General features: G+C 42.5%; 2 protein-coding genes across 5 annotated transcripts in view; one reads left to right on the top strand and one right to left on the bottom strand.

Moving 5' to 3' along the window:
- The first annotated feature begins 8,184 nt into the window (after positions 1-8,184).
- On the top strand, positions 8,185-16,200 carry TIMM17A (translocase of inner mitochondrial membrane 17A). Of its 2 annotated transcripts, XM_048498436.1 has the most exons (6): positions 8,185-8,334; positions 10,546-10,645; positions 11,640-11,703; positions 12,711-12,839; positions 13,241-13,351; positions 15,096-16,200. In XM_048498436.1, the coding sequence occupies exons 1-6, from the start codon at positions 8,309-8,311 to the stop codon at positions 15,164-15,166; spliced, it is 501 nt and encodes a 166-aa protein (XP_048354393.1). In that variant the 5' UTR covers positions 8,185-8,308; the 3' UTR covers positions 15,167-16,200. The 2 variants fall into 2 exon arrangements, with proteins under 2 accessions (XP_048354393.1, XP_048354394.1); XM_048498437.1 differs by lacking the exon at positions 10,546-10,645 and having other exon boundaries at positions 8,212-8,334.
- The window catches only part of ADIPOR1 (adiponectin receptor 1), a 30,340-nt gene continuing 18,226 nt past the window's right edge, over positions 15,660-27,773 (bottom strand). For all 3 annotated transcript variants that reach the window (XM_048498433.1, XM_048498435.1, XM_048498434.1), the window contains 5 exons: positions 27,358-27,529; positions 24,621-24,807; positions 23,420-23,607; positions 22,473-22,666; positions 15,660-21,235 (listed from right to left, as the gene is read on the bottom strand). In XM_048498433.1, coding sequence (XP_048354390.1) covers positions 21,107-21,235; positions 22,473-22,666; positions 23,420-23,607; positions 24,621-24,807; positions 27,358-27,529 — 870 coding nt within the window. In that variant the 3' untranslated portion in view covers positions 15,660-21,106. The remainder of the gene's footprint in view (positions 21,236-22,472; positions 22,667-23,419; positions 23,608-24,620; positions 24,808-27,357; positions 27,530-27,773) is intronic.

Raw genomic sequence — 27,773 nt, 5'->3', positions numbered from 1 at the left:
ATGATCTGCCCTCCTTTTCAAAGTAAATGAGCATTGGGTGTTGCTGGTTTTCCACAGGAAGGATATTCAATACCATCCTTTAAACAAAATAAATAAAAGAAGAAAGGGGCTGCGTTTTATTCACACTTTCAAATCATAGTTAGTCACACAGTCTTGTTATGCCAGTGTGTGAAGTAGCTAGAGCAGGGGTGTCAAACATGCAGCTCAGGGGCTGGATTTGGCCCCTTGAGAGGGCTTAACAGGCCCGCAAGCCACCTGTCCCTCCCAATCTGGCCCAGTGAACCATTGTGGGATGGCCAGTCAAGGCACCCACCATACCTCTCTCCTGATCTGGCCTTGTGAACCACCACCCTTCCCCACCAATCTGGGTGGTAAGCCTGCTGTAAGGTTGCCAGCTGCGGCAGCCCTCCCAGTGCTAATGTGCCCTAGTAAGTCTGTAGTGGGCTTGCCAGTTGTGGCAACCCCCTCCCACCCAGTGCCAACCACCTCCCTCAGTGAGGTTCTGAGCTGGCGAGCCCTTTGTGGGCTGGACAGCTGAGTTAGCTACCCCCCCCCCCAATGCTGATCTGCGCTGAAGGGCTTGCTGTGTGCTCGAAGGCTGAGGAACCATGCCACTCCTGGCCCTGGCCCAACCAAGTCACACTGATGTCATATCTGGCTCTCGTAACAAATGAGTTCAACACCCCTGGGCTAGAATGTGGGCAATTTCCCACTGGCAATTAATCCTGTGATAGTCACTCGAAATATCCAGGTTTCCTCGCGATCTCCCCACTGCCAAACCGCGGAACACAGATCAGTTCCATTTCTGGCACTCCCCACCCCCCTTATCACGGGATTTTCCTGGACCTGCTTGTATATGCATCTTTTTGGGGAAAAAAACACTCCAATGGGAGCTAATAAGAGAAGCGGGCTACACATTTGAGGGTCCATAACTTTGACCCCCATTATCCAAACTTCACCAAACCTGGGTGATATTATCAGCATAGTCTCCTACTGAAACCACCCAGGTTTTGTGAAGTTTGGTCCAGGGGGTCCAAAGCTATGGACTCCCAAAGGGGGTGCCCCCACTGTTTCCAATGGGAGCTAACAGGAGATGGGGTCTACACTTTGACTCCCATGAACCAAACTTCCCCAAGCCTGGGTGGTATCATCATCAGAGTCTCCTACTGATACCATCCATGTTTTGTGAAGTTTGATCCAGGGGGTCCAAAGCTATGGACTCCCAAAGGGGGTGCTCCCATTGTTTCCAATGGGAACTAATAGAAGATGGGGGCTACACTTTGGCCCCCATGAACCAAACATCACCAAGCCTGGGTGGTATCATAAGGAGAGTCTCCTACTGATACCACCCATGTTTTGTGAAGTTTGGTCCAGGGGGTCCAGAGCTATGGACTTCCAAAGGGGGTGCCCCCATTGTTTCCAATGGGAGCTAATAGGAGATGGAGGCTACACATTTGAGGGGCCATAACGTTGGCCCCCATGAACCACACTTCATCAAACCTGGGTGGTATCATCAGGAGGGTCTCTGAAATTTTGCTGCTTGCTTAACAATTGCACCCCTGGCAGCAGGCACCCCGTCCCCCCCAAGGGGCAGGCCTAGACGTCTTCACTAGAAACATGCTGCAGTGGGGATGTTGGAACCTGGATGAAAAGGTGCCAATTCTTTTGAAATTTGGTTGTATCTAGATTAAATTTTCAGAGGGAATTCGGTCTGTTACAGTAAGATATGGGATAACCAGGTTTAAATCCCGGCTCTGCCATGAAGATAGTTTGATGATTCTGGGCTGGTCACTCTCTTTCTCTCTGCCTAACCCTCTTGACGGGGTTGTTGTGAGGATACATGAAGAGGAGAGTACAGTACAGTGCTCTAAGTTCCTTGGAAGAAGAGTTGGAAAACGTGTTACATTTAAAAAGCACAAAGACTAATTGTATGCAAAAGTTCAGAAAAGCACTCGATCAGTCTGCATAGAATCAGACTACTCATATGCATTTTAAAAAAATTAATACTTTAATACTATTGAATCACTAATGAAGAGGTGCTCCAAAGAAGCAGCATGTGCAAACTCCATACCATCATTGCACACAGAAGACTTTGACTGGCTTGCCAAGTCCTTCACATGGAGAACGGTCGGATCCCAAAGATGGCAATGAGGTGGACACCTCCTGATGCCAAAAGACAGTGAGGACACGCCCCCCCCCCCCCCGCAACACCTGGAGGCACTAAATATTGCACGGGAAGAGGCTGAAACACTCGCCCAAGACCAGAAATGCTGGAGAGCACTTGTCGCCTGATATGCTACTTAGCATGGTGGATTTGATGATGATGATGATGACGACGACGACGACGACGACGACGACGACGATGACAATAATACTATTTGAAGCCCCCCCTCCCCCAGTATGGCTGCTGGAAAATCATTCATGAACCAAACTGTAGCCGATTTAGGAATATATGGAAAAGTTCTTAATGCTATCAAAATTATTTCCAATATTCAACAACCATTAAAACTCTGAGGATTTGACATTTATTCTGAAGTCTGTTGTCTATGTTTCTTTTTCTGGGCTGCCCAGAAGAAGAGGCTAAGCAGCAAGAGGAGACAGTGACTCAGTATAAGCAGATTACGTACATGGCAGAAACATCTCCCAACTACAACAATTCCTCCGAATACGTTTGTCCCAGTTGGTGTATTTGTGCTTAGTGTTTCTATTTTCTGCCTACTATGCTATCTTACTGGTTTAGAGAGGGCTTTTCTGCTTCTATATCAGCAGGGTCCTACTCACCCGAGGTGGTTTATCATCTGTGGCTGTCTGCATCCTAAAAAGACTGGGGAAATACTTTGTTTCATTGGCAGTCACACAGGCGTGACAGATGGAAGAGGGGGAGAAAGGTTATAACTCACCCTGAGGGCATTTTAAGGTGCATTGTCATCCTCAGGCAAGGCACCCTTGGATCTCCTGCATTCTCTCCTTTCTTTTGTTCCTCACCCTTTGAAAGAGAGGAGGCATGCCCCTCCACTTTTGATCCTTCTTTCAATATTGGGCAGCAAGCCACACACAGCCAGTAAATCTTCCTGAATCCCTGTGAGATCCCCTCATCTTGGGAGAATTTGTATGCTGTTTTGACATCTCCTTCCTGTGCTGCCCCAAGCAAGCACTTGGATGGCTTGGTGGGAGAAATGGCATTTCCCCTCTCCCCACAGCTAGACTAACAGTACAATCCTAACGCTTTTATGAGAATAAGTCCCGTTGAAAAGACCCAAGTAGGAATCTGTGTAGATCTAGTCAGGATTGCTCTCTAGACCTGCCAATCTTCCTACCATAAAGATGATTGAAGAAAATACTATAGCTGGCAGGCAAGAGGGCAGGCTGCAGAGATGGAGTGGAAGACATAGAGATGGATGATGAAATGCAGTGAGCTCTCTGCTCCGCAGAAAGACAGAGGAGAGGGTTTTTTAAAAACCTGATGAACTGAATATGAAGCTGAACGTATGGAGGCAGAGGCCAAGATTAAGGCATGGCTTGTATCCTCACATCTGTTGCTCCATTATTGTAGCAAATTAATGGAATTTCTCTTAAAATTATAGAATTTCTCTTAAAATTAGTAGAATTTCTCTTACGGCCCTGGGCCCCGCCTGGTGGAATGCTCTTCCACCAGCTGTTAGGACTCTGCAGGACCTTGGTGAGTTCCGCAGGGCTTGCAAAACTGAGCTGTTCCACCGGGCCTTTGGGGAGGTTAGCCGTGGACTGTCCGCCCCCTATTGATGCCCTCATGTACCATCTAGCCGTGCCATCTATGGCAATTTGTTGATCTCCTCCCGGATATCCGGACACCGTCCATAAATATGGGTGGGCAACGTTGTTGCTACTGATTTTAGTGAATTTTAATGGATTTTAATTTATCTGGTTATGTTGCTTGTAATGCTATTTATTGTTTGTTTTATTGGTTATGTTGTAAACCGCTCTAAGCCCTTTCGGGGTAGAGCGGTACACCAAGTTAAACAAACAAACAAACAAACAAACACACAAACAAACAAATAATAAAATGGCCCAACAACTGTTAGTTAGATAGACTGTTCACGCTGAGGCTCTTAGGAAAGGAGGGGAAGGCTTTGTCAGGCCTTATTCAGACCTGCCAGTAGTCGACTGGACAGCAAGTAACAATTTTACAATACCATACTAAGTGGGGTTAGGTCTTTTTAGAACTATTTACTTCAATGAATGCAGAAGGAAGTAACTCTGCTCAGGAAGGCATTATTCATTACCTCTAGAACAGAGATGTGCATTGGTCTTTACCTGACATTGGGGAGGCCCTTGGATAAGGGATGCAATTTCATCCCAATAGAATAGGTGGGGGAAGGACACCCAGAAATGTGTCTTCCTTTGAAACCAAATAAACGATTGGGTTTATTTCTGTATAAAACAACCAACGCTACCTCTGACATTAATAGTGCCATCCTAAGCAGAATTTCACCCTTTTAAGGCTGGTTACGTCAATGGACATGAAAGGGCATAATTCTGTTTAAGATTGTTCTATGAAGAATCCGCTTTTAAAAACTGTTGGAATAGGAAATGTCTGGCGCATAAAGAAGAACAGAAGATCCTGCAGGGGGCAGCAAGATGACAGTTAGATAGGATAGTGAGATCAGCACCTTCTCTGCTGTTCACCGTCATTCCTTTTTAGTCTCCAGATTGATGCTCTTATGGCAACATCCTGCTTCTTCTCAGAAGTTCCATACTTAGCCCCTCCACACTCTCTCAGCTAGTTATGCAGTTAGGATACTTTCTGTTGTTGTTACTAATACGTATGTCAGTTCCTGAATAAAGTTTAATCTGCACTTTAATCAGGATGGGCACTCTTGCTGTGTTAATTACTCTGCCAACAAAAACCACATACATGACATAGAATTCCAAATCTAACTTTGTGTGTGTGTGTGTGTGTGTGTGTGTGTGTGTGTGTGTGTGTGTGTGTGTGTGTAGCACCCTGATGTTTGTGTTTATCTCATTATTCTCCCAGTGTCCCTTTGCATCTAGGAGTGAACGACAATTTATTCCTTTTTCATTGAAGGAACCAGAAAGATTGCATGGTTTTTAAAATAATAATGATAATAATAAATATTCTCACATAAATACCACCAAGGAACACTGCCTCTGCCTTCATATAAGCTTGCTTGGTAGCAGATAGAGCGAGAGGGAATGCAACAGCTGTGTGTCCTGCCTCATTCCTTAACCATTCCCCTCACCCTTCTTCCTTTCCTGCCTACCATGGGACAAAATGGGAATCTTATTGCTTATTTACAGCAAGCAGAGAGAAGAGAAGGCGGGAGAAGAACTGTTAGGAGGGCAGCCGCTCGATCGTCTCTTGCTTCCTCAGAAGGTTTAAATGCTGAGGATTAAAACCTGACTACCATAACGAAGCAGAAAAGAACACACTGGGTGTCCAGTATGTCTGTTACTCCCAAAAACTTTGATCAGAAAGCTGTAGGACCTGTAAGGATCACACTATGCAACAAATGAAGACTAAAATGCCCATTTATATGGGAGACAATAAAAGTCAGGTCTTCTGTACTTTTAAAGAAAATATAGGAGAAGCTGTTTTGGAAAGCGTGGCTTGTCATATCCAAGAGCAGAAGTGCTGAGAACATTTCTTATCCTACACAAGTGCTACCACTACAAGACAATTGAACTCTGCAGTCTTAGTATATCTGGTTACCCTACATATTGGGAAATGAAGTTTTAAAACTGCAGCAGAACTAATCTTTTTAGGACTTTTGGACAGGCCTAATAAATCTGGAATTGTCTGTCAGTGCTTGAGCTTTGGAATTTCACACAGACTGGCCGCTCACTCCCTCTGCCCTCCGCCCTGTCTCTCCTACATGTAAACTTTACAGATTATATGCCCCATCTGCTGGCAGCCTCTCTTATTGCAGATGCTTAGCACAGGAACTTGGGGGGAGTGGGAACCATCACTTCCAGGCTGTGTTGCTACAGGACATTGGGGTTTTTCATGCAGTTGCACCGTCTGACGAAAAAGAGGACTCATGATCAACAATCAGAAAACTCTGCCTCAGGTTTCATTTGGTGACATCACTGGAAAAACCAACAACATCATCCGTATCAAAGGGGTTGTGTCACCAGCACAAACTGTAAAGCAGTTTATATCTTGTGCTAACAATGCCCTTCAGCTATAATGGCCAAATTGGACAGCCTCTCTACAAGTGAATGGCAGTGCAATCCTAAGAATATCCTTCTAAATCTGCGATAGACGTGGGGAGTAAGCTTAAGCAGGTCTGCACAGAAGTAAACAAAATTTTATTCCATGTAGCTTACCCCCAGAAGTGTGTTTTTAGGATGACAACCTTAAAAGGGATTGCGCTGTAAATACAAATCACACAGGAAAAACAAACACTCTCAGAAAATGTGGGGGTGGGGTGAGGTATTTCCTTCCCTTGGATACATTTAGAATACAATCCTAAACATGTTTTCTCAGTGTTAAATTATTTTAAGCTCAATACTTTTTAGTGTGTTTAAGATTGAATCCTTGAAGTCTTTAATAGTGGATTAACATCACACTCAATATAGTGCATTTTGTGGACAACATCATAGTGACATTTAAACATAAATACATGCTTGAAAATATGTCCCATATGCCTACATTCTACTAAGGACTTATTGTTCTCTAATGCTGTAGGTTGTCTGACACAAACATCTTCGCAGTATAGTTTGAGTAAAACCTTTTCTTTAAAAGTACTCATCTATTCCAAAAGAGGGGAAAAACCCGTTTATTTCAATGCCCCCCAAAATACCTATTTTTAAATATCTATTTAAAAGTGCAGTCCTTGGGGACAATTTATTTCCTGCCCTCTCAAACTGTTTGGGTTTTTTGGGGCCTTCATATCTGCAGCCAAGATAGGCATGTTTTATGTGAGAGTATGTGGGGGATGCCACTGGTGTTACCTCGCCCTCGCTTCAGCTCCTGTGCAGGCGGCAGCTGCAAAGGAGAGGTCCAGCCCGTTTTCTGGGCCAACTGATTATCCAAGTGGTGCAAGCTGTCTCTTGAGGCCCCGAATCAGCAGCAGCTTATGGAAAGAGATGACTCTGGGCGTTTCCCCACTCACCATAATCCCCCCTATGCCACGCGCTGCTCTCAGCACATGTCATTTCTGGTGTGCGCCCGGGTGTTCCCACGACCCCGCGGTCTGCGCAGGGTCATCAAAAAGCACCGTTTACAAGAGTGCCAGGGATGCTGCGCGCTGAGGGGGCGCGACAGCGTCGTGGCGGCTGCACTGTCGCCGCCCCTGTAATGGGGAGTGCCGGGGGACCCCGCGCTACTTGAGGAGAGTAGCACGGGGCTTAAGGTAAGTGGGGAAAGGCCCTCTGATAGCTTGTGCCTGCCATTTCTTCTAGACAGAAGAAAAGTCACTCTGCAGCCCACCTCCAAGATGTTAGGAAAGGGACTAGAGAAGGAATCTTGCTTCACTCATGCCACTACTGGCACTTCTGAAAAAAAAATCAGCCAGTGGGGGGCCGCACGGCTATTTCTTATTTTGAGGCTTAATAATTTGATAACGATTAAGATAAAAGAAACTCACCAGCAAAGGCGTTTTAGATCTGGTGGACAGAAGACAGTGACTTGAAGATTTCCTGATGATTTCTCTGATATTAGATTGTAATACTGGGATCCATTATGCAATGATTATATTAATACAGTCTTGGATAGATGTCTTTTCTGTTGTGAAGTATCTTTTTCTATGTCTGTTAAATATATTGTGAAAATTAATAAACAGTTATTAAAGCAGGAAAGGATAATTTACGCTGCAGCAAAATAAACCAAGAGTCCGGTTGCACTTTAGAGTAAGAAAACTGATTCCAGCGGAAGCTTTCGAGAGTCAGAGTTCACTTCACCAGATGCAGGCAAGAAACTACACTCGCGGGAGCTCTGAATCACGGAAGCGGAATCCGGGTTTACTTTAGATTCAAACACCGTTCCGACCAATTCCGGTCTAAAGCAGAACAGCTTTTCCTACAAACTTCCAACGGGGAGTTTGCAACCATAAAGACACAGAGAAACCACGTCTTTAAAAGACCTGACCATTGGCAGCTTTCAACTGTACCGGAAGTTTGGGCTCGATGTGCCGCTCTAAATTGTTTTCTTATTATCTCCATGGTTTGCGGGCTATGGAACACTGGCTCCGCCCTCGAACTTCGGCGACCAATGATTGCTCTCTCGCCGGTACGAGGGTAGCCGGCGATCACGTGACCTGAATGCCGGTAGAGCACGTCGCACGCGGAGTAGAAGCCGGGGGCCAAGATGGAGGAGTACGCGCGCGAGCCATGGTGAGCCACCCAGGGTCGCTCGTGCTCTTTTCTTACGGCAGGCAGTGGCGGGAGGAGGCCGGGGCTGCCACAGGTGACGAGTCCCACGTTGCTTTCCTTGTCCTCTCCCTGCCTGGGGAAATTGACCTTGAGGAGGAGCGGGACAGCCGGTCGGCCATTCATTCCTCTTGGGAGTTTGGGGTGAGGTCGCTGCCCACATCCCCGTGACTCCAAGAGAGGCTGAATGGGGCATAAATTCTAAGTATCTGGGAAAGTGAAGAGGCCTTCAGATTAATGGGGTGTTGGGTGGTTTCCGTTCTAGTAGCATTTTCTCCTGGCTTTTCACCTTCATCTGTGCCTGGCATCTTCAAAAGATGCAGGCGAAAGGTCAGGAGAAAATGCTACTAGAACACACGGCCGTACAGCCCAGAAACCACACAACACCCCAGTGATTCCGGCCGTGAAAGCCTTCGACAATACCTTCAGATTAACCTTCGTTTGTGAACTATGATCTTCTTGGGGGAGGGTGCACCAACATCTGGCAGATAGCAAAATGCCTACTTCTTGCTGGGATTTGTGCATAGACCAGGTAAACAGAGGGGCTGACTATTTTAACCTTAACTAAGACGTATACTCAGAATAACCTTCCTTATTGAGAGTCTGAATGTACGCACCGTTGCATCATACACGTGAGGCACATTGGGCTGTGGAAATTGTAGCTCTCGAAACAAGCACCAAGACTCACCACTTGCCTAGTCCGTACTGTATGGCTCAGGTTGAAAATAAACTAGGTGGAGAGGGAGAAAACCTCTAGTTTGAGTTTATGCTGCTTTTAAACAGTTCTATAAACTTGCCATCTCCTCCCCTGGGGACTCTTTTGCAGTAACTTGTTGAAGCACCAAATGCTTGGGAATTTCCCAATTGTGCTGGATTTATTAACATGTGTAAAATACAGTTTAGTTCTTTTATTCAGCAGGAAGAGGTGGGCTCAAAATTCTGTCTAAATAATTCTTTAAAAGTATTTGAACTGTTCTACTAGGACCATAATTCTTTGGAACTTGTTTCATTGTCAGAATGGAATTTTATGATCTGTTGCACCAGTTCATAGAATTGGCAACAGAGCTGATGCAAGGCTGCAGCTGATGAGTTCACACTGATGCAAAGACTGGCTCCCAGGTCCAGTTTGTTAGAGCATCTCTTCCTTTCTCCACAATAGTATAAAAGAACCACCCAAATTTCATTATATGTTATTGATCAGGTAGTAAGTGTTGTGAAGGACCTGCACCCAAGGCCCTGGAGAGTCACTGCTGATATATAAATATCATCAGGCACAGTTACAGGGACAGCCCAGTGCTCCAAAGAAGCCAGCGTGGTGTAGTGCTGTGGTTCTCAACCTGGGGGTCAAACAACCTTTTCATAGGGGTCGCCTAAGACTCTCTGCAGCAGTGTTCTCCATCTGTAAAATGGATTGGAGGTCACCACAACGTGAGATACTGTATTAAAGGGTCGCGGCATTAGGAAGGTTGAGAACCACTGGTGTAGTGGTTAAGAGCAGGTGGATTCTAATCTGGAGAACTGGGTTTGATTCTCCACTCCTCCACCTGAGTGGCAGAGGCTTATCTGGTGAACCAGATGTGTTTCTGCACTCCTAAATTCCTGCTGGGTGACCTTGGGCTAGTCACATTTCTTTGGAACTCTCAGCCCCACCTACCTCATAAAGTGTCCATTCTGGGGAGAGGAAGGGGAAGGAGCTTGTAAGCCACCTTGAGCCTCCTTACAGGAGAGAAAGGTGGGATATAAATCCACAATCTTCATTTTCTTGAAAACTTTGGAGAGTCAGCAGTTGTAGTCAAGAATCGGGGTTGGCTGGCATTATTAACTTAAGGGAAATTTCTCAGTGGGCCATTTGACTCAGACCCTTCATTGGCAATGAATGTAACTGTCATTTGGCACAAATAATTTTTTGGGAGGGCGCATTAGGTGTGCTAATACTCATTGTTTGTACTGCTAGCCCACAGGGCTTCAAGGCCATATTCAGTTCTCAGTCCGCCCCTGCCAAGAACTATTTTGTCCGGAATATGGGAGATAATCTGGGAGTATATTTAAAGGGAGAGAGTGGCCTTGCATTTTTGAGAAAGAGTACAAAGGAAAGGTTGAGATCGAATGTGAACTGTTTATTTGCAGTGGTGTGATAACTGCATGGCAGGGTAACATGTGTGCTCTTTCACTTAGTCCCTGGAGAATAGTGGATGACTGTGGAGGTGCTTTCACAATGGGAGCCATTGGTGGTGGGATCTTTCAAGCCATCAAAGGGTTCAGAAATTCCCCAGTGGTGAGTGAAAAGAATTTCTTGTGGATAAGAGTTCTAGTTATATTGTCATCAGTGGCTCTCGGCAGTGGGATGAAATTAAAGGGTAATAAACAGTCATACAGGTCTCCTAATGCAGGCATTTCTAACAGCTATATCAAGGTCTTGCTTCTTCAACATGCCGAAGAATTTAAGTGTGGAAGAACTTCCTTGGAGAGCTGGTGCTTTCTAATTTCAGTACAACAGCAATGGGTTGGTTGCTCAAGAAACACGAGTAACATGAGTTGAGCAAGGCTCACAAAAATGGGATTTACCTGTCTCCTCCCATGCACTTACTGAGCCCATGTAATTCTGTTCCTGGAATTCTGGGTACGCTTATGAAGAGCATGGGGAGAAGGAAACGGGCTTCCACTCACCAAGTGGAATTGCTGTTCCCTAGCATATGTACACTAATGCCAGCAGAACAGCACTTGTGGATCCAGCCAATCAATAACTTTTGTACAGGTAATAAACTATTTTTCTTTAAATTCTTATTGTACAAGTAAAAATTTGCAAAACAATTAAATGCAAATGGCTGCTGAAAGATGAGGGGAAGTACAATGTACCCCTTTTCCCCATTCTGAAACATTTCTATTGTAATCATTTTGTATTATTATCATCCTCTGTGCAAATTGTGTATGTGTTAGGAGCAAACAATGTAAAAACTTCCAAAGTTCTGTGCCCCACCCCCCAGCAAGTGGGACGCTCATGGTGAATAGATGTATGTCAGGAGGGTTAAACTACATGAGTCCAGGGGAGAAAAGGCTTGGCAAAATTGAGTTGCTCAACACTTATGATTAATTTATTTGCCACTTCTGTCTACAGACCTGGCAAATCAAAATGGTTAGGAGTGAATCATCTTGGTCCCCAAAATTTGAGAGATCTCAGGGTTAAAACCAAGTGCCTCTGCTGAAGATAAAACAAAATGTTAAGACTGATTTTCTTTTTGTTGCTTCAATTATGCTTTCATTTGTTGCAGGGTGTAAATTATCGACTGTGGGGTAGTTTGACAGCAGTTAAAACCAGAGCACCACAGTTGGGAGGTAATTGTGCTACTTGTTTATTATAGATTACTACTGGGATTTAAAGGAAAACTGAAAGATGTTATCATAACATCTTAGATTACTTACAGTGTGCAATGTTATTGTGTAATGACCTGGTATATATTTCTGTTCCTAGAGCACTTGAAGAAGTGGCCCCTAATGAACAGTATTCTATTTTTTATATTCTTTACTCAATTGTAAACATATTCACTTATGTCCGGTATCAGTTTTCATCTCTGAATGCTGTTGCATCATGCCATTTTGGGGGATGTACATGCATGAAGCTGCCTTAGGCTGAATCATGCCATCACAGTCAGTACTGTCTACTCAGACTGGCAACAGCTCTCCAAGGTCTCAGGCAGAGGTCATCTTCCACATCACCAACTACCTCATCTTTATTGTTATTCTTAATGGCTGTTTTTGCAACAAAAATATAGATGAGACATTAACACACTAAAGGAGAGCCTAAAATTTGCTACCTGAGTTACATGATTGTTCTACAACTGGCAAAAGTTGTAGCCATGGGCAAGTTACTTGTTCATTGTTATCTCTTCGTAGCCAAGAAGACTTAGCAACAGAGATAGAGGTCTGCTTAAACAAAGGAAAATCAATTCGGTTCTCATATCTGAAAATTCAGAACTATCCAAAAAAGTATGCTTTGTCAACTGTGTTATTACCACATTCACAAGTCTGTTAAGAGTATAGAATAACATTAAACCTTAATATTGCGGATGGCAAAGAATTCAAATGTACAAGCATAAATGCTTTTCTACAACCTCATCCTTTTAACAGAAGATCACAGGGGTTGAACCTGAGACCCACATGCCAAGTACACGTTCTGACACTGAACCACAGCCTGTTACACCATAAAGCACAGGGTGACTTTTTTTTTTCAAAAGAATGTTCTGAAAACGAAAGTTTATAGTCCTAAGAATATGAATAAGGAAATGACTGTAGAGCTGTTTTAAATGGTTTTGATGTATAAATAAATTTCTTTCCTCATACAGGTAGCTTTGCTATCTGGGGTGGTCTTTTTTCCATGATTGATTGCAGTATGGTGAAAGCAAGAGGAAAAGAAGATCCTTGGAATTCCATCACCAGTGGTGCCTTAACAGGAGCCATATTAGCTGCAAGAAGTAAGGCTGGTGGGGTAGTATGAATACTCAATGTAGTGTGACTACTCATGAAAAACCATCGTGTCTGTCAAAAGATGTTGAAATGTGTAATAGTCCCATACCCTTGTCCACATGTCCTTTTCCAGTGTTTTGGCATGAGTTTATAATGTTAAGAATATAGCAGTTTTGTGGCACCCTTATGAAAGTGGAATTCTTATTATCTTAGCACTGAAAGGAAACATACAGCCTGTTGTAGATATGAGCCTTCCAGCTCCTACACCTTTCCCCTCAAGATGTGCAACATTGAATTGTTTAAAATTTCCAACCCCGATAACCTTGTTAGCAGCATGTAAGACAGCATATGCTCCATCATTATAAACATTTTTTAAAAACCCACCTTTTCCCTATGCTTCCTCTTTTAGATGGACCAGTGGCCATGGTTGGGTCTGCTGCTATGGGAGGAATTCTTCTAGCTTTAATTGAAGGAGCAGGTATCTTATTAACAAGGTTCGCGTCTGCACAATTTCCAAATGGTAAGATATCTGCTATAGTTCAGGTACAGCATAATGCTGTTTCATTGATGTATTAACCATTGGCCATCCCTAAGCAGAGGCTATTGTAAAAATACAGGGTGTTTTTTAAAAGAAAACCAAGACAACAAGAAGACGAGATGCAACTGTTCCAATAGATGTAGAGGCCTAAAACTTAATTAACTTTAAGCTCATGTTCCACTGCAACTATTTTCTAAATCCTGCAACTTCTATCCCAAGTTCTTGTTGAAGAATCTGGCAACGTTACATATTAAGAATGCTGCTTTAAAAGTTTAGTAATGGTTAAATACTTGGCTGCTCTCATACTGCTAATTAAAATTAACGCATTCTATATTGAATTTTCATCTGTGCCTGTTTAGTGGGTAGTTACAAATGATTCATGTGTACATGATTACTTTGGGAGTCCATGGGTTAAATACAGTGATCTGTTCAGAGATTGCTGATGGTTGCAGATCCTTCACACTTTCCTTACTCCCTAGCAATTCCATCCAATCCTGGGGGAAGGGGGGTGAGGACCTGTGCTGAGGAGTAAAGAGACAAAAAGTCCTCCTTATTGCCGTTCAACAGATCTGTGCTGACAGAAGATGGTTACTTCATTCTCTTTCCCCTCAGGCCTCTAACCCATGTGGTGGTTGGTTCCTGTGTATCCCACAACTTTAGGTATCAACTATTCAGGCTTGTACGGGACTAGTGGGAGAGAGGAATGCCCACCAGACAGTAAAATGTGTGCAGATTTTTAATAATCTTAATCTGGGCTCTTAATGACAGGTCCCTAAATCTGACTAACTTTGCTGACTTCTGTGATTGCAATTTCCAAGTTGTATGTGGGACAAGTATCTAGGATGCTGCAAGAGATGCTAGTACAACATGAAAAATTAAAGGTTGCTATAAATCGAAATTTTATCTACACACAAAAGGGCTGCCTGCTACCTCTTTGTATGAATTTACTAATTTGTCTTTGTCTTCTCCTAATCATTTTAACCATAACTGCATTTGGTGTGCCCAGATCAGTCGCTTCCAGTGCAAAGGGCACGTAGAGAGGTGTACTCACCAGGACAGTGATTCTCCTATAAAACACAGAAGTGGGCCATTCAAATGCATTTTAAAAGAAAACTTTATTGAATATGAAAATGAATTGTGCCTCTAAAAATTGTTGGTTACTATTTGATGTAGAAGCAGCAAAAGAAAAAAAGAGACCCCTTTCTTGTAAAGAGGAATAGTATTCCTTCTGGAATAGTATTCTAGTCTCTGAGTTAAGTACTTCGAAGTGGATTAACTTCAACTGGATTTTACTGTTGGCAATCAAGTTTTCAATATGGAAGAATGAAATGTTTTCCCTAATGGAGAACAATCAGATTTAAAAGTGGTTAGTTTTGCTTGGATCATTCATGTCAAAACCATTTGGAGATAAAGTCAGTAATGGCACAGGTGAGAGCTAACTGATGTAATCAGCCTGTTGTAAATAGATGAAACCATATAACAAGAAACACCCATAAAATAGATAAATGGGCTCTAGAGCCTCAGGTTAATCCAGAGATTGGTCAACTGCTTTATATGGCTTCCACACTATCCAAACAAGATTAGTAAACTCTGTCTTTGAGCTCTTTTTTAAATCAGTACTTATGAAGAAATAAGCCTGGGTATGATTGAATTGGTCCAGTGGAAAATATATCCAATTATGTTATGCTGCAGCATACTGAATTGTTAAATGTCTCTTAATTTTCAGGCCCTCCATTTTCAGAAGACCCCTCTCAGTTGCAGCCCTCTCCTTTTGGAGACTACCGGCAATATCAGTGATTTCTTGTATTCCAAATTTCCACTCTTAAAAGAACAAACATAAGCTGAAGACTTTTCATCAATTGTACACACCCAGATTTTCATGCAAGCACTTTTCACAACATCCAGAAACAGAAGGCATCTATTATTGTAACATGGACACAGGAGATCCAGTATAGCTCCTTTAGTTATGTCCTGTGTGACAAGAAGACTAACAAGCGTATTGTATAACATCTTGGTTACAGTTGCAGAAAGAACTGATCTTGTGGCCTTTATAGTATGGCACTGACCACACTGTTGTCACTGACTTTAAGGCAATACCATATTCATAGAATTATAGAGTTGGAAGAGACCCCAAGGGCCATCAAGTCCAACCCCCAGCAATGCAGGAACACACAGTCAAAGCACTATTGAACCAGATGTCTGAAGGCAGCAAGAAATTAACAGTGGGTGCCTCGATAAGAAGGCAGAAAAGAAGCATGTAGATGGACTAAATAAATCACAACAACTGAGGTGGGCTGCTTTTTGTTTTATATCAGGCTGTTGGAATGAAGGACTTCTTATTGGAGATGCTGTGGGAAGTCCATTGAAATATTACAGAACACTTCATAGCATAACATAGTATCTTGCATTGTAAAGTGACTTTCTCTGAAATTGTCTTAGGCTGTGAAACTAAGCTTTGATTTCCACCCAAATAATGTAAGTTGCACACAAAGTATTCAATTCAATCAGTCTCCCAGGTTTTCAATTGACTGCTTTTAAACCATTTAAACCATTGTTCCGAATATCGTGCTGTTTTTCAGTGGACTTTCTAGGTAAACTATGAATCTGTCTCTTTCTAATGACAGCCAGGTCACACTTCAAGGCAAGAAAATATTCTTTCCTACTTGCCTGGGAAGATTTAGCAAAATCAGTGACAGTTTCAGAGGTAATATTGCTGTCATGGTGTTCTCAGTCAGATAGGTAATGATCCCAATTGCTCAAAAAATCACTGTCTTGCAAAAAAGTATGCTTGTAAATATGCACAGTGGAATAAAATTAATTACTGCTGCTAATTCAGCTGTCTTTGTATTGTACAACATAGCACACTGATTATTTTTCTAATTTGAGCTTTGCTTAAGCACAGATGTACCATCCCCTTACAAGTTTTCCTGGTCCCTACTTTTCTAAATGTTTTAATAGTTCATTGATTGATTCTGACATTGTTGTGTGCTGCCTCTTCCATATACACTTCCTTTAAAAAACCCTGTAACTGTACTCTGTTGCTTTGGATTGCAGGTGGGAATTCCTATGATTGAATGCGCACTATACCTATCATGAGAGAGAACTAGATGTCAGGGACAAGGCTAAGTTAGAATTCTTCTCCATGCCACCTAGTTATATATACATGGAAACTATGATCTGCTTTCCATTGTAGAAAATCTGTTTTATGCAGCCTGTTGAGCGTTAACATACTGGCCCTTGTTTTGGTACATTCCTTGGTCTCTGTATGCACCTTTAATTACTGCAAATAGCTACTACAGTATAATTCTACAACCTGCATAAGTCAAGGTACATAAGCAAGATGAACAAGGGAAAGGGGTTGGGTGTGGATGTATGGAAACATTTGTAATCTTGACATATAGCTGCATTAAAGATATTCGATTATCCTTGCCAGACAAGTCAATAGCTGCTATATTTACCTCTGTAAAATACACTTGCGGCTGAAGTATTATTTTACAAGACCTTTCCTAGCTGACAAGTCTTTGGAATTGTTATAGACAGCAACATCTACTAATTTAAAATGTTTATTGCTCAAAATCTGAACATCTCTTAAGAACCCCTAGTTATCAAGCTGAACAAAAAATTGTTCTCTATATACCCCCCAATGCAAAATCTGCTGTTTCTCTTATTTGAATATTTACATCTAAGCAATAAATGTCTAGCATTATTCCAATTATAATGGAGTCATTGAGCAGTAATTCTATGTTAATAAATCTCTCCAGTGATGAAAATGTTAAGATTTTTTTTCGTTACCTTCATTAGTTGCCTGAATTTTTAGAGAGGTCAGGACATTTGAGCCACATAGTTAATGTATGTAATACTTCCATTTACTCTCAAATAGTTTGTTCAGTTCCATTTCGCACCTGTACTTGTTAATACAAACACCTACCTCATAGCAGCTACAAAGGTTTTGTGCAATAAAACTTGTTACTTCAGCAGGACACTTTTATTATGGGTTACAAAAATGCCTCTTTCGCACTGTTTTCCTTAGCATACTTTCTCATGTTCAATTTGCTAAGCTAAACAGCTGTCTGTCATTACTATTTCCTGCAGTTAGAACAAGCCATATGTTCTCAAGATTGCTTGGGTGTACTAAAAAATCATGAAATCAGAGTTGGAAGAGACCCCAAGGGCCGTCAAGTTCAACCCCCTGAAATGCAGGAAATGCAAAACTATTTCTTACCCCCAACCCTTTCTAATCCACACCATTTAGGCGACTTGACATTTCTCTTCAGTTAAAATGAAATCTACAAAAAAACTCTCAAAGATGTCAAACTCCTCCTTAAATGGTGAAGATTCTTGAACTCATTGTAGACGACTGTATTCTTAACCTTCCCGTTCACTGCACTCATGCTCTTTTTTGAGAGCAAGGTTAGTTGCCTCTCCTGTAACCAGCTCTTTGACAGTTACTTTCTCCATCCCTTCCCTAAGAGTTCTAGAACACAGCTGTAGCAATTAATCTTACACAAACCTTCCTAGTAAGAGTTTCAATGTTTCTGAAAAAGTACAGAAAAATTATCCATGTGCACTCTATGTGGCTACAAAAACTACTTAGGAAAATGAAAAAATAAGGCAAATAAAGGAACAGCTCCAATACCCTCCTAATGGCTGAAATTAAGGGATTCCCTTGGGGCGCCAAAGGAACACATGTTTTTATCCCAAGATATGCTAATCTTGTACCCGTCTGACAGCAGTTTTTCGGTGAGCAGTGGCCATAGGGCCTGCAGCATGGGGTTCATGGCACTAAGCACAGGGTAATTTCTTCTACTTTCCACTGAACAGAAAGTACCAAAGTTCAACAAGTTCCCATTTAATCGCTGGGGAGTCAGCTCATCTCAGATGTTTAAAAAAACCCAAACAGTCCATGAGCTTGTTCTGGCACAGTTAAACTTGCAGAGCTCTTCAGAAAGAACAAGACTGTTCTAGCTAAAATGCAGCTATTATTTGCAGGAGATTATTCTGCAACACAATTGCATTGTCTCAGTTATAAAGCTTTTGGTGAAGGAGTAACAACTGATATGGGTTTAGTATGCTTGAGGTAGATTGCACCAGTCTGTTCTGTTCAGCTTTCATTGGGGTGGCTGGGATGAAGGTGAGGGTATGGGGCAGAATCTCTAAAACATAGCATGCCACATGCTTTTTTTGCAACCAGAGAGAAAAATATCAGCGCTCTTAGAAAACCACTGCTTGCCAGGGACAAGTTCAAGTCCCGTCCTTAAGCGTTATACCTCTAATTTCCCAACAGCTTGATGACCGGGCTGGGTATTTTGCTCCTCAATGAATATCTTAGGAGAAATAAACACGAAAACCAGGCATACTCTGGGAGGTTTCTCACCAGCTTTCCTCTCTGAACAACAATTAATGGATCTGGAGGGTTAGCGATTTTCTTTCCATACAGAAATGGGCCTTCAAGTGATACACTTTAGTTGCTTGGCCCATTTGGCAGCTGCAAATAATGAAGAGGACTACTTTCACATCCCAAGGGAAAATCTGGGGAAATCACCTCTGTGCAGAACTCCACATGGCACCAGGTTGCCCTGTCCAACCACCGAGTGTTGGCAAGTCTGGGTGTTTATGACATTCACTTGACATTCACTCTTAAAAAAGGAGGTCACTAAAACAGAAGTGCAGATTCGTTCAGACAAATTAAAGGAGCTGTTCCTACTTTTAGGAGGCTAGGATGGGGTGCACACCAGCCCCCAACATAACATTAAATCCTTGGAAGTGGTTTAGACCAACTTCATCTAGACTCGAACACAGCTTAATCTCTGTTCCCACCCCCTAACATACTTAAGCTGAGGCCAAAATAGAACAGGAATGGATGTTCAGCATGTTTTGGACTAATTGTATGTGTACATGTGTTAGTTCTAACTAACCATATTTTAGACCTGGTTTCACCAGGGAGCACTCAATTTAATCTAAAGCTACAAAGCCAAGCACGTATGAACTCCTTTGTACAATGTGATATGAAGTTCTGAGTAGCTCATGTAGTGAGAAACTGGACGCTGGCAGAGGCCACCAGCAGGACCAACTTCCAACTGGCCCACCAAATGTTCCTCTCCAAGTGCAACTGGAACAAAAACAGCACAAGGTCATCTAACTAGCAGCATCTACTCTCGCCTACAGTCTAACAGCAAGCAGAAAGGGGTAAGGAGGTGGGAGAGCTTCTTACAAAGAGGAAGTTTCACCAAAGGTCATCAGCTGGAAAAACAGGTCTAGCTCACCTCTTTTGCTGGCAAAAGGCAAATAACCTCTCTTCCCATTAGTTTGCACATGTTAATAACATTCTAATGGGGAAGTGGATTAGAAACTCCGCTTTCTTAGCTTCCAGCAACAGGAAGCTACTCCACAGCAGACAGACAACCTCCTTAAAGGGGGGATGCGAAGCTTAAGCGCAATGTTTCTAAAATACCAAAACAAATCCACTCCTTTGAAAAGTCTTAAACAAAACATATCCCAGGCACATAAGTACAGAAGGCTGTCCTGCCAGGATTAGTCTAGTAAAGATATCTAGGAGGTAGAGAGAAGAAGGGCATACCGTTGTTGTTCTGCCACACGCCCTTATGCTTCTCAATACGGCCAGAATGCTGAGAACTGCAACCAATTTAATCTGTGCAGCTGGATTTTCTTTTCTCCTATTTTCCCTCTATCTTCCAGAAGCCACTCCTATCTGAAAGCACAAAATGCTTTTCAAAATCAGGAGCTTCAAATGTAGTAAGAGACTGCTGTGAAGGAGGCTGCTGTTTTTGTGTGGGTCAGTGGGTGAGTGGAAGGGGGAACCACTAGGCTGAAAGGCTGTAGCGAACATGGACACTAGCAACATACTTCTGTCCAGATGATTTCAGGGCCAACAATATAGAAGCATAAAACATTCCCAAGTTCCAAGCCTGTAGATCCCACAGGATACTCTGTAGGGCTCAAGGGAAGAAAACCCATTCAGTCCCTCCAGGGGAGAAAAATTATCTGCAGGCATTTGAGCTGAACTCCTGAAATGCCCGACATTAAAAGCTACAGACCATTTATTTCAGTCACCGTGGCATAAAAGCAACAGCAGCTCTACAATCCTCTAAACGCCCCACTTGTAATACCATGAATAGCTCTCCAGTAACAATATGCTGGAGGGATAGCAACTTTTTTTAAAGCTTATTAAATATTAAATACTCTCTTTTCAGGCATACATTACTTTGTCAAGTCAGAGACGATTCTCTAGTTAAATGGCCCTATGCGTCCTCCTCTGAGCTCTCCTGCTATGAGCCGCCAGTGCCCTGCCACGCAAGTGCAACTCATCTCTTACAGATCCAAAGGAGAAATGGGTATCTGATGGGTAACGACCATATAGAGTTTCTTCAAGCATGGGGTATGTGTGCAGCATCAAAGAGCAGGTAACAAGCCCCTTTCCTTTTTGCCAGGTGCCAGAATTTGTCTAGTGTCCAGAAAACCACCAGTGTTATTCCTGTGAGTGGTCAACTCACTTGTCAAGAAGGGGCTTGCTGCTGGAGGCACTTCCACCCAGTGGACACTGTTGGCAAACCACACCCCCCACCCCAACCCATCTTCCTGAGAAAAGGAAAGCCAGGAATGGCCGTTGCCAACACCACCAATTTTTTTTTTAAAAAAAGGTTCAGTCTTCTTTTGATTTTAGCAAAGAAGTTATTTTAAAAGCACTTGGGAAGCTTGTACCAAAGTCCTCTAAAGTCCTCAGAGAAGAGAGTCATCAGTACATCCTCCTTCAAGTCCATAACGGAATTCCTGCAAATTGGAGACTCCATAGAAATGGACGAAGGCTGCGGCCACCACCAGCACGTGAAAGATCTGGTGGGACTGGAACTGTGGAAATGCAAAAGAAGTGTTAAAGACTAAACAGGCACATTTGCGATGATTCTAGCAAGGTTGGCCATGCCAAATGCAATGCCTTCCTTGAAGAGTCCAAGTTAAAATCTTAAATCATTTTCATACAGCTGATAAGAGATCTTCTGCATGATCTCATGGGAATTAATTCACCGAGAGACGTTTACCTGGGACTAACCAGTTGGTTCTAACTTCCAATCCAAAAGCAAAACGTTTTTGTGTATTCTTGTATATACTAAACTTAATAAAGGCTAAAGGAATGACCATTTCTATTACCACAGTGGAAATATGTTGACTTTAACACCAGCATACAGTAGCCCACAGTAGAATAATCATCCACCCTCATGAGGCACTACACCCCTCATGGACAGACACCCTTTCAGAATGGCAGTATTCGGCGCTCTCTTCTCTTACATGCAACTTCTGATCAGCTTGCTAGTTAATACCATTAGTGTGAAGCACAGAAACCACAAAGTAGTAAGTATAGTTTTCATGTCTGCACTCCTTCTGAGTCATCTGTGCAGTCATAGCACCTGTCCAGTGTCCCCATAACAGGCACTTTAACTTGCTGCAGAGCACCTGGTCTGGAAGAACTGAACTGAAAGGCACAACTCCTCACCCTTGAGTATGCCCAGATGGAGCTGCATCTTTCAGGGGAGGGGGCTTTTTCACCAACAAAATCTGTAGAAGCAAAGCCTTTCACTGTGACACAGAACAGGCACAAAGTAGATGTCTGTAACATTAAATTAGACTTTGTTCTTTTTAATACCCTCACTGAAAGACTAGGGAAAGAAGTCTCCAGATCTGCTGCAAAAGCTTCCACTAGCTGTGGTCAACATAAACAGAACAGCCATTCAGCAAGGTGTGCAGAGCAGAAAATACATTATGGGAAGCCACTCATAGGATCCGAACACAATTTTTGTGGAGCCCACACGTATCACACATATTTTGTGGAACCCACACAAAACTGGCACACTGCATTCACCAAAAATAGATTCTGCAGCCAGTAAAACAATTGTAAAAAGGGATCCGTAACAACACAGAGCAACTTCATCAGTCCAAATACTGAAAACTGCTGCTGCCAACACTCTTGGATACCTGATGTTGCCTCCATTGTCGGAGACCTAAAGCTACAACCTAGAGATACTGGGCATTGTTAAAGCACTGTCAGAAAAAGCCACAGCCGGCAATGGTCCCTAGCAAAGTTCACACTTACCCAGATGTCAAACTTGCCAGGAAAGAAGCGCTCTGGAATTCGGGCAGCATACAGCCCGGCTCCTGTTATGTACATTACGGCCATAAGGAAAAACCAGCCCATCTGGCCCACAGTGGTGGCTTTTACAAAGCCTTCTGCAATGGTGAAATGCATGGTGGGGATCACACCACTCAGCCCCAGCCCCAGGAACACTCCTGCAAAAAGAACAGCAAGATCTGTCAGCATTTAAAAGGGCTGAAATACATAACCTAATCCCTTTCCAATTGGCCATGATATGCAGCTTTTTTAAAAGGGGAAGAAACCCTGGTAACAGTCCTGGAGATATTCTGGAGGGAGAACTGGAAAGATGCTAGCAACATTCCCACATTCAAGTTCTACCTCCCATACCTCGTGAGTGTGAAAACTGCACATAACCAAAAAGTGACATGGCAAGAACAGCCTACACTGTTGCCACAATTAAGGAGGAAAACTGTTAGGCTTCAGGAGATCTGATGTTTTGACCATTGTGGGCTAAGAGCATGGAGACTGAGAGCCTAGAAGTAATGGTAGCTTTGGAACCAAAACTAAATTTCATACTCACTTCACTCCAGATGTTAATATGCAAGATCTGACAAGATCTGACAAGATGTTAACATGCAAGGTCTGACAAGACAAAAACTTAATTCAAACTTGGCCTATTTTCCAAATTGCCTGTCACCTCTGCTTGGGCATCTAGCCTGCTTTATATTCCATTCTCTTCTGGGGGGCAGGGGAGAGAAAATGTTATACTTTCAACAGTCCTTTTTACCACTATATGAACAGGCTGCCCAAGAGGTTTCACTCCAAGAAATCCAAACCATCCCCAAAGTTGGAGCATTTTTAAAGAGGTTAAACCCCCCAAATATCTGAAATTTGTTGAGTTAAAAATCCCCAGGACTTCATTTTACATCAGTCGAAGTCAATCCTACCTGCTCTTGTTTGCCTGTGCTTAGGTGTTGCAAATCTGTCCCACTGTGCAACAATGATTGCTGAGATACCCAGCACACACACAATGGAGAGGTAGATAAGTCGAGGTTGTGGAGAGCAGTAGAAAGAATAGTACAGCCATGGAACAAAACTCCCCATAATTAGCAGAGCTATTCCAGAATAATCCAACCTAGTGGGGGGAAAAAACAAAAGACTCAGAGGGTTGATTACAAGTTCTAGAGCGAGTGTTTAATTACATTTGCTTAAAGCATCAAGGCATTTTTGGTTTTGGGGATATTTTTATTTATTTGGTTTTGCTTATGCTATCCACCTGTGAAAAATATAACCATGAGGAGCTACAAAGGATAAAAGCAAACAGACACCATGCAAGAAAAAACATCAACAAGAGTACCCAGCTGCCTCTGCTGCTCCGCTGCTGATGAAAGCAACTCCCCATAGCAGTGAGAGAAACGGGGGGAGGGGGGGGGTTCATATGACAACAGTTCCACTCCACCCACGTCACGAACATTAGCTATAGAAAATTATGTTTTAATACTTGTGGTTTCATATACCATTGAAAGTGTGGTCAAATTAGTTCAAAACTCCATTTTGAAGCGAGGCCCCCAAAGCCTCTCTCCGTTTGCCATTAACCTGTTTACTGTCAGTGAAATGAGGAAATTCATTTTATGTTCAAATTTCTGTAGGTCTCCAAGGCGTTAATGGGTTAGTGTCCAATTACCTTTGTTCCTATTTATTCTACTGCACCTTCTTCATCCTACTTCGGGCAGCCCACCACCTTGGGTTGATTTGCTCTGGACCAGTCAATCAGGAAGAATATGACAGGATTCACATAGGAAATCATTACAGTGACCCCCAGGGCTAGAAAATCAGTAAGCACCATTCTAGGCCCTTCAGCAACATCAGTTTCTTAACTAAGGTAATAGCAAATCATAACCTCAAAACATTTGCAAAGCATAGTGACTAAAACCAGTTACTTCTATTACATTCTTCCCAACAGTTTTGGCAGGGTTTCAGTGTACTCTAACAAATAACACCTAAACAACAACTCCAGCTTAGATATTTCTTCATATCACATTAACAAAAAGGACTTAGCATTTTAATTAATAAGAGGTTATCGGAGAAAACAGCCTGTTTGAATAAAAGTTACATCTTGTCGAATCTTAAATCTTCCAACCAACTTACTTGGAAAATGTCCGAGACACCTTTTCTGAATGACAGTAGACTGTATGAAAAAGCCAGGAAAAGCTGAGACACAGCACTGCTCCAAGGAAGAACATTCCGAACACCACCTTTTCTTGAAGAGGGGCCATGAAGTACATATTTGGCCTAAGCATGGTCAAAATTCCCAGGCCAAGAAATAACACAAAACCTGTAATTGGGACACAGAAGACTCAAGTCCACCAAATTTGTCACAGGAGCAAGAAGTCATATGTCTTAGTAGCCATAAGGAAATAGGACCACAACAAATTACTCAGCCTGGAATCTCTGTTTTTTCCCACTCCTGTTTGCACCCTGTAAGATGGAGGATAAATAATTGCAGATAAAATGGCTTGTGTGTAATCCTAAAGCTTAGGAGTAACAACAATTTGCCACTGTACCACAAATTTCTACTGTAGAAAAATTTGCCACTGTAGCACAAATTCTCAGTCTACTATTTTTCACAAGCCAAATTCATCTGTTGAAGTGAGCAGCCTCTGTTCACCAAATTGAAGTCACTATGTACAGATTCATCTACCAATTTTGCAAATCAGAATTTGAACCTATTTCCTCTGTACAGCCAGCAGTTTCCAACTGGCAAAAAGATATGTGAAGTGCTATTCAAACGCAACTCTCACTTCTTCAGGACCTTTTGATCTAGGAATATCCATCAAGAATAAGTGTGCTGTTATTTGACTACAGGCAATTAAGGATGATAATGCAGTTGCCAATAAAACTGTACCATGAACGGATGGATAGATGGATACCAAACTACTTCATAATTTGTCAAATTTTAGTGTATTTTTACTGTGGAGAATTCTGGACTTCTTTTTTTAATAGGAACTGCCCCAAGTTTAATGGGTCATAAATGTATCTAATCAAAACTAACAAGGCTGGAGGGCCATTACATTTTAAATTATATGAAGTCCACTTAGGATGCCTTGTGGAGCATTCCACACAAAACCAGCATTTTGTACAAGAAAGAACTTGTGGCCATTCAAATCCTCTGTTTCTACTGCTTCAAGGCAGGGAGAATTTTGTAGCAAAGCTGCTAAGTCTATTATGACACACACGATTAGGTGATTTTCAAGGTTCAATTGCAGTACTCATCCTAACTGTGCACCTTGATCCATTATACCTGTAGCCTAGCAGCTATTACTCTTTGAAAACACTTTAATCAGCCTATAGAAAAGATTATCATTCTTTACCACCAGGCAGAACAGATACTTATGACATTAAACACTCAGTCTTTGCATTTTATAGTGTCAGGATGGAACAAACATTTTGGCAGCAAAGCAAAATTCTCCTGGAAACAATCACAGCTCTCAACATCACAGGAAAAATAACTAGTCAGCTTTGAATGCATGCCCCTGTGTCAGTTTATCACACCTAACAGCTACACACCAAGATTATGCCAATCATCCTGGGGATTACTGCCAATCAGAAGGGAAGGCCTGTGTTTAGCACTTTCCAGCACAGCGACTGTGGCAATTACTCCATGTCAGCAGATACGTCTTTCTCAAGCACCTTCTCTCCACTAGCCCTCCCACGTTAGTGTTATAATATGCAATTTGAATTTCCACTGCAGCTGCAACCCTTCAAGAAAAATGTTGGGACAAGATTCCCTATTTCCTAATAGGCTGTATTAGATTGTAGGTCAGTATTCCTGGGATGCAACCCCAAGTGCTTTGCAAACAGAAGAACAGCAAGTAATCCTTCAAGCCTGACTCACTTCCTGTCCAGTAATTGCCAAAGATGCTAAATCTGATCCACTGATTTTATTTTAGATTAACTAAAAGCACCCTGCAGGACTTAGTGGGATTACCTTCCTGTGGCTCAGATCCTTGTCAATGCTTTCTAAATCCAGACTGTTAAAGGACAAACAAGGTTTAATAAAGCATAAACGCTGGACAGTTTTCAGTCCACCTGCTAGAAACTGACTTACTGTTATTGGAAGCAGAGGTGTACACCTTTTAAAAACCTTCTTCATGCTCTTACTCTTCACTTTAGAAAAACTGCAGTAAAACTAGGTGTTGCTCCCTAGCAAGGGTTTTCCTGTCCTGAAGAATGTATGACTAAGCATCTGATGACTATTGTGGGACCTGATCCACCAATACCTACATGAAAAATACCAGATTATTCTGAACTTCAGCATGCTCAAGTCAGACTAAAGTGTGAACTACAATGTCATTACTATCTCCAACAATGGAATCCAGATCAGAAAAAGCAGCAGTGGCATAGTGGTTGAGAGCAGGTGAACACTAATATGGAGGAACCAGGTTTGATTCCCCGCTCTGCTGCTTGAGCTGTGGAGGCTTCTCTGGTGAATTCAGATTAGCCTGTACACTCCAACACACGCCAGCTGGGGGACCTTGGGCTAGTCACAGCTCTACTGAGCTCTCTCAGCCCCACCCACCTCACAGGGTGTTTGTTGTGAGGGGGGAAGGGAAATGAGTTTGTAAGCCCCTTTGAGTCTCCTACAGGAGAGAAAGGGGGGATATAAAGCCAACTCTTCTTTTTCTTCTTCCACATCAAAGGTTAGCATGCAAGAGATCCTAACACTTCTTCAGTGTTATTTGACACTGGGATACAATGTTTAAGAGAAGAACAAATGGCACAAAACCATCCACCCCACCCCTTAACATCACAGCCTGTTTCATTGGAGGAAGGGGGAAAACAGTCAGTAAGATAAAATAATTTTGAACATTAATATAGAAATTACCTAATAAGTGTGTCCAGATGTTGCCTGTCTCAGTGTGTATACGGAAGATGCTTTTGAAGCAGGCTCTGAAAGATGGCATGGGGGGCCGATGGCCGTGCAAAAGGTAATCATTATCTTTCAGCCAGTCTGGCAGGACATCATATGGAATAACTCTCCAGCGACCCTCCCAGACCTACAATACATCAAATCATACAAACAACTATTTTCGATATTCCTTTGGGACTAGAGCAGTCATCTGCTATTGCACCTAGAATACTCCCAGAACAGTTACTGGTCTCTCCTGTGCAATATCATTAAGTGCTCGCCCTTACCCACAGGTAAATACTTAGGGAGCATTCACGCTGGGATGGATGGCGCCAATAGTGGTGCAATAGTTTCTACCTACAGTTGCATGCCAATACTATTTTACTATGCAG

Source organism: Sphaerodactylus townsendi, linkage group LG05 (assembly GCF_021028975.2).
Source record: "Sphaerodactylus townsendi isolate TG3544 linkage group LG05, MPM_Stown_v2.3, whole genome shotgun sequence".
Lineage (NCBI taxonomy): Eukaryota > Metazoa > Chordata > Lepidosauria > Squamata > Sphaerodactylidae > Sphaerodactylus > Sphaerodactylus townsendi.
This window is presented reverse-complemented; position numbering and strand designations above follow the sequence as displayed.

Excerpts from the sequence above, each read along its gene's own strand:
- TIMM17A (XM_048498436.1), top strand. The coding sequence starts at position 8,309 with ATGGAGGAGTACGCGCGCGAGCCATG. Across the intron at positions 10,646-11,639 it reads GGTTCAGAAATTCCCCAGTG|GGTGTAAATTATCGACTGTG; the intron begins GTGAGTGAAAAG and ends CATTTGTTGCAG. Across the intron at positions 13,352-15,095 it reads GTCTGCACAATTTCCAAATG|GCCCTCCATTTTCAGAAGAC; the intron begins GTAAGATATCTG and ends CTTAATTTTCAG.